General features: G+C 41.2%; 1 protein-coding gene across 1 annotated transcript; it reads right to left on the bottom strand.

The window, feature by feature from the left end:
• Positions 1-1,473: 1,473 nt before the first annotated feature.
• Positions 1,474-5,374, bottom strand: LOC115143016 (chymotrypsin-like elastase family member 2A). The gene is made up of 8 exons (XM_029682970.2): positions 5,266-5,374; positions 3,756-3,844; positions 3,218-3,315; positions 2,909-3,043; positions 2,505-2,641; positions 2,195-2,340; positions 1,825-1,977; positions 1,474-1,532 (listed from the first exon to the last, which is right to left on the bottom strand). Exons 1-8 carry the CDS (start codon positions 5,303-5,305, stop codon positions 1,515-1,517), a joined length of 816 nt encoding a protein of 271 aa, XP_029538830.1. The 5' UTR covers positions 5,306-5,374; the 3' UTR covers positions 1,474-1,514.
• Positions 5,375-6,000: the final 626 nt, after the last annotated feature.

Genomic DNA, 6,000 nt, shown 5'->3' with positions numbered 1-6,000 from the left:
CATTTTTCTCTCTGCTCCATGGCAAAAGTAGCATAATTGCATGAAATTAGTTTTTTAAAATTCCTTCGACTTGGGGGGACCCCCAACCAAATCTCGCCTAGGGCCCCAAAAGGTTAAGGCCGGCCCTGGGTAGCACAACACAGCTTTGTTTGAAATTCAACCACACATAATTTTCAGCAGTTAGAGGAGGAATTATTGTTTAAATCATTATTTCAGGGGGCTCAAATGTTGTTCCATTCTACTGCTCATCCTGTGTCTCCTTCACCTGCAGCCACTCCCCAAGTACTCTCTCTCTCTCTCTCTCTCTCTCTCTCTCTCTCTGTTTGATTGTGTGGGCGGAGACAGGTGTGCTGGAGTCAGAGCAGATCCCCACCAGCTGCAACCTGTTCCATAATGAAGACCTCTACAAATACTCAACCCTGCCACTTCCACGCTGCCAGATCGTAATCTCTGCTCAGTCAGTCTATGGTTCTAGCCGTTTGTTACTATTCAGATCCTGTTATCGTGCCTGTTTTCCTTGCCTGACGCTGTTTTCCACTACAGTTCTGCCCACTCTGACTCTGGTCCCTGTCTCCAGTCCCATGTCTCGTCATCCTGCTACTCTGTCCTGGATTCCCCTACGGACCTGCTTACCTTGTCTCAATCCCTCTCGCTCCAGCCTTAGCCTCCACACCTGGTTTCCAGCAACCCGCCCGAGCTTCCCCTGACCTGCATTCCATCTCCCCCCTGTGTTTCAATAAATACCTTGGTTACTTCATCCTAGTCTTCTCGTCCGAGTCTGCTCTTGAGTTCCCCTGTTACACTCCGTGTAACAGTTATGGCTGATTTAGGATAAAATCGTCAACCCTGTTATGTCAACTTTTATAGTAATTTTTCCCTTAGTTCAACATCTTCAGATCGGAAAACATGTTTGCTTGGAAGTTGAACATACTCTTTATGACATAATGTTAAAATTAGGTAACATAAATAGGTGACAAAATTACACTACCCAAAAGGCCCTCTATTCGTGGAATGACACGCATATGCTTGAATTGTGGCATAATGCTTTGAGAGGAGGACTGTGCTTCACTAGTCGTCCATGACCTCACATAATACAAATGTCAACCCTGATACAAAAGTGTTGGAAGTGTCAAACCATTCGAAAAAATAGGCCTATTTGGGAGCTAATTGATGCCACAATGAAGAAATGAAGGTTATACACAATGTCTGGCATGATGAGGAGGAAATCTGAATCTGAAATATCTGTCATTTAATGAAACCTCAAATGGTTTGTACCATCTGGGGTGTTTATTCACTAGTGTCTGAGGCCCCCTACTGGTCAAGACAATATCTATATTTTGGGCCCTAATTTTCAAGCTAGAACAAGGAATATGCCCTGTTCTCAGCTTTGTAAGAAATAATGATTACATAATTTAAGCTGACGTTAATCAAAACATTGAGGACAATATTTCAATAAAATAACATATTTTCTCATGTATTTATAGGTCTTTATTTGAAGAGCACACAGACACGTCTTAGTTGTCCATCATGGTCTGAAAGAAAGCCAAAATACAGGCTCAGATGAGATTCACAAGGCAAACAAAACACATTTGAAACAGAACTAAAGAAGAACACCAAAACACTCAACAGTGAAATGGTTGGAGTCAAGCCCATTTCAACAATTCAGTTCCAATTCTCTTCAGTTATTTTCTATGAGGAAAATGTGGACATGGAATTGGAATTTGAGTGTCTAAATTGACTAAATTGCAATGGAATTGACCTCAACCCTGTGTGGTGATGTACAGCGATGTGTTTAGTGATCTGGTCATCAGCAACTCCGGTTACCTCATCAATCCACTCATTGTAGTCGGAGACGCGGGTGAAGACGGTGGGTTTCTTGATGTAGTTGCAGCCCTGGCCGGAGACGAAGCTAGCAATGCCATGCACCTCCCATACTCCCGCAGAGTTCTTACAGTTCAGTGGGCCACCAGAGTCACCCTGAAACAGAACACAAAACACTTCATATCTTTGAAATGTTTACCACACAGGTTGATGAAAATATAATGCTCATCAGCTTTGCTTGAATTTCTTGTATCTTAATGTTTTTGCTTGTATCTCCTGTATATCTAATTGTTAGCTCCCCAAATGGCACCCTGTGCACTTTATATTGCACTACTTTATACCAGAGCCCTATGGGTGTGTGTGTCTGACTCACGTTGCAGCCTCCCACCACTCCGTCCCCGCCGGCGCAGACCATGGACCTGCGAATGGACACGCCCCACCAGTCGCTCTGGGTACACGTATTGTGGTCCACCACGGGCATCAGGGCCTGCTGGAGGGTGTCGGGGGTGGGACCTCCGGCTGGAACACACACAGCAGGGGGATAATGAGCATGATTGTAATGAAAGAGAAAAGACATACAGTATGCTGTCTTGGCCTTACATACAGGCAATTACATACAGGCAGAGACACAGAAGCATGCACGGACACGCACACACACACACACACACACACTCATCACTCACTGGTGAGTCTTCCCCAGCCGGTGATGTAGCAGGGGTAATTATTGGACAGGATGGTTCCGGGGGCGGGGACACAAGCCAGCTGGACCTGGTCACTCAGAGTCACATGCTCTGCCAGCTTGATCATGGCGATGTCATTGCTGGTCGTTTGGGAAATTAGAGTATGAATGGATCAGAATAGATCAGAAACTGTTACTGGTTACTAGTTTACTGTTATCATGGCCATTGAAACCATATATAAGTTCAGTGTTTAGAACAATTTCCCACCAATGTGTATAAACTATTTAATACTTAACTAATACTTAATAGGTTATAAACTATTTATTGCTTATAAATCTGAAGATTCTGCGTCAATAGTGTAAATGTAAAGTTTTACTTGTGTTTTTACAAGCCATTGCCCAACTTACCCTACTGACAGGAGAACAGGGTTATAGTGTCTGTGCACGATGATTCCTTTCTTAGCTGGGAAGTAAGCCTGAGCACTGGGCTCAGCCTCTGCCAGGTTGTGCTTGCCCACAACCACACGATAATTCAGCTTCAGACTGTATGGAGGAATAGGGGAAAAACTGTCCCATTAAGCATCATTTTGCAGACCTAATTAATAGACCTACCCGTTCTTCACATTGGTCAAACACAATTGCTTTTTTTTTTTCACTGTTTTGTGCTGGTCAACACCTTTAAAAATAGCAGCAGTGTGTCTGTGTGTGCTGGCTTACTCAATGCAGTGGGCAGCAGTCATAACCCAGTTGGTAGCGATGAGGGATCCACCACAGGTGTGTCTGTACTCACCATTTCTCTCATACTGCAGAGAGATCTACAAAGACTGACAACGATCAGTATATTCTTACAGCACTTAGCAATTAACCTAAACGTAACATTTTAGAGTCCGCTCCATCAACACTTCACAGTCAATATCATAAACACTTCACTTTTACTCAAAACTATCAATGATTTACAGTAGATACAAAGAACACTTTAGTTTGTTCCATCTAAATATTCCTGTAAGGTCCATTACCATTAAAAGTTTAATTCAGTCAGCACCTCCATCACTACCTATTTATAGTTACATTCAGCACCTCCATCACTACCTATTTATAGTTACATTCAGCACCTCCATCACTACCTATTTATAGTTACATTCAGCACCTCCATCACTACCTATTTATAGTTACATTCAGCACCATTTACATTTTGAAATATTTAGTTAAAATTTGAAGTATCTTGAACGAAAACCCCGTGTCTTGACAGCCTCACCTGCCAAGGCCAGCTGTTGGGGCGGGCATCCACGCCATTGACCACGCGGGTAGTATCAGGCTTAATGGCTGGGGTTCCACAGCCAGATGCTGCAGACGGGGAAGAGGCACATCCAGGACTTATTACACAAGGGGTGGCAGGTAGCCTAGTGGTTAGAGCGCTGGGCCAGTAACTGAAAGGTTGTTAGATTGGATCCCCGAGTTGACAAGGTAAAAATCTGTCGCTCTGCCCCTGAAAAAGGCAGTTAACCCACTGTTCCTAGGCCGTCATTGCAAATAAGAATTTGTTCTTAACTTACTTGCCTAGTTAAATAAAGGTTAAAGAGACACATACATAAATATAACAGGTTTGGACTATTGCACATAGATCTATTTACAGGTTGGGGTCATTCCAGTCAATTCAGAAAGTGAACCAAATACTAATTCCAAATGTTCCTCATTGAAAAGCATTGAAGATTTTGGAATTTCAGTGTACATCCTGAATTGACTGAAATTAAATGGAATTGACCACAACCCTGTTATAAGCTATGTAAAGGACTGTCAAGATGTCCTATTCTAGGCCAGTGTCCCTGAGATGCATAGCCGCGGGAAGTAGTGAAAATAGTTGTACTTGTAAGAGTTGTTGCCATGTCTCTTTCTCTGTGATTGTCATTCTAATGGAATCCTGAAAGAATGAAACCCTGTCCTCAAACATGTACATCAAATGGTGCAAAGTTATGGACAAAGACACAAAACATCCACATCAAATTCAATATTTTTCTTGATCAAATAACATGGAAAACAACAGTATTTTCTTCAATATAAATTGACTATCCTTACAAATCACTTAATGTAAATGTACATTACTGTATTGTACATAGGCTGGTCATCTAGGTTTGCACCTGAAGACTTTCCATCACCATGAAAAAAAAAAACCATTGCACAATACAGTAATTGAGTACATTTAGACAAGCGGGTTGTGATGATGTGGCTCAGTTGGTAGAGCATGGCGCTTGCATATCTAGGGTTGTGGGTTTGATTCCCACAGGGGACCAGTGAAAAATAAGAGTGTCTTCTAAAATGCAAAAGGATAGAGGATGAATGGACCATTTCAGTTTTCACTTAAAAAGAAGTTGCAAAGTATTTCAAGAAACTGGAAAACATATATCAAGCAAGTATTTTTAAATTCTACAAGTATTATCAGATGAACTGTTTTGACAGATAATTATCAGACTCAAGTTACAAATGCTGGTAAACACTTAGTTTACATTTTTTCACATAAGTAGACCAATATAGTTGTCTTCAGCACAGGCACGTTTTTTTTCTTCTGCATTGTTGGCAAAGATAATTGCGGCACCACCAACCCCAAACTACTTCCCGCAGCTATGCTGAGATGGTTAGCTAGCTGGAGGAAAAACCATAGCTTGTCAGTCGATATAAAACGTTTGAAAACACTGTTCCTTGAGATATATTGATAATTTAAACACAATAATCTACTTGCCATGTCTGTTAAAAATGCAAAAAGGTCTTACCACTGGCAACAAGGGCCAAGACCAAAATGATAGAAGTCATGTTGCTGCTGTCATGAGTGCTGGTGGAACTCCTTTATACTGTTTTTTGTTTCTTACTCGTGACTGATAAGTGAGCTTCATCCAACTGGTTTAGTTTTTTAAAAACTGCCCATTCTGTCCAACTGATAAGCCAACTGATTAGTACAGAAGGTGTGAGAAACATGTGTCTGTCATTATTGCTCTTAGGGTAGAGATATTGATTCTGGCCTTCTTCCAACTGTCTGGCTTAGAAAGTCATGTAGGCCTACTCTGAACTGCTATCCAGTCAGGCAAAAGACAACCCAAATCCAAAATGTGCATTCTTGCAGTCTTAGAATAATCATGTTCTGGACTTGGAAAACTTGGTATACGGATTTAATAGGATTTGATTGTATTCACTACACATGTAAAAGAGATGCATCAGCAAAGATTTGTTCTAACAATTATTGTAATGGTCTATTTTTTTGCTAAATGTAAAAGTACTGGTAATTTATAATGTAATGTGGAACAGGACATCCAGACAGCACTACTCTAAAACCAACATACAGTAGCCTTCATTTTGACGGGTCAGCAACACCTGTTTACTTCCCAGAGTCTTCGTATCCACACTGCAAATGTTTAACCACGAGAGCACAACCAATGACAAGCAATTCAATCTTTATTTTTTTTACTTGAATATGAGAAACTACAGATTACTGAAATTACATGTATGAGGAA

This window comes from Oncorhynchus nerka, linkage group LG15 (assembly GCF_034236695.1).
Source record: "Oncorhynchus nerka isolate Pitt River linkage group LG15, Oner_Uvic_2.0, whole genome shotgun sequence".
In the NCBI taxonomy this organism is placed as follows: Eukaryota; Metazoa; Chordata; class Actinopteri; order Salmoniformes; family Salmonidae; genus Oncorhynchus; species Oncorhynchus nerka.
The sequence above is the reverse complement of the archived record's forward strand: the minus strand, read 5'-3'. Positions and strand labels throughout refer to the sequence as shown.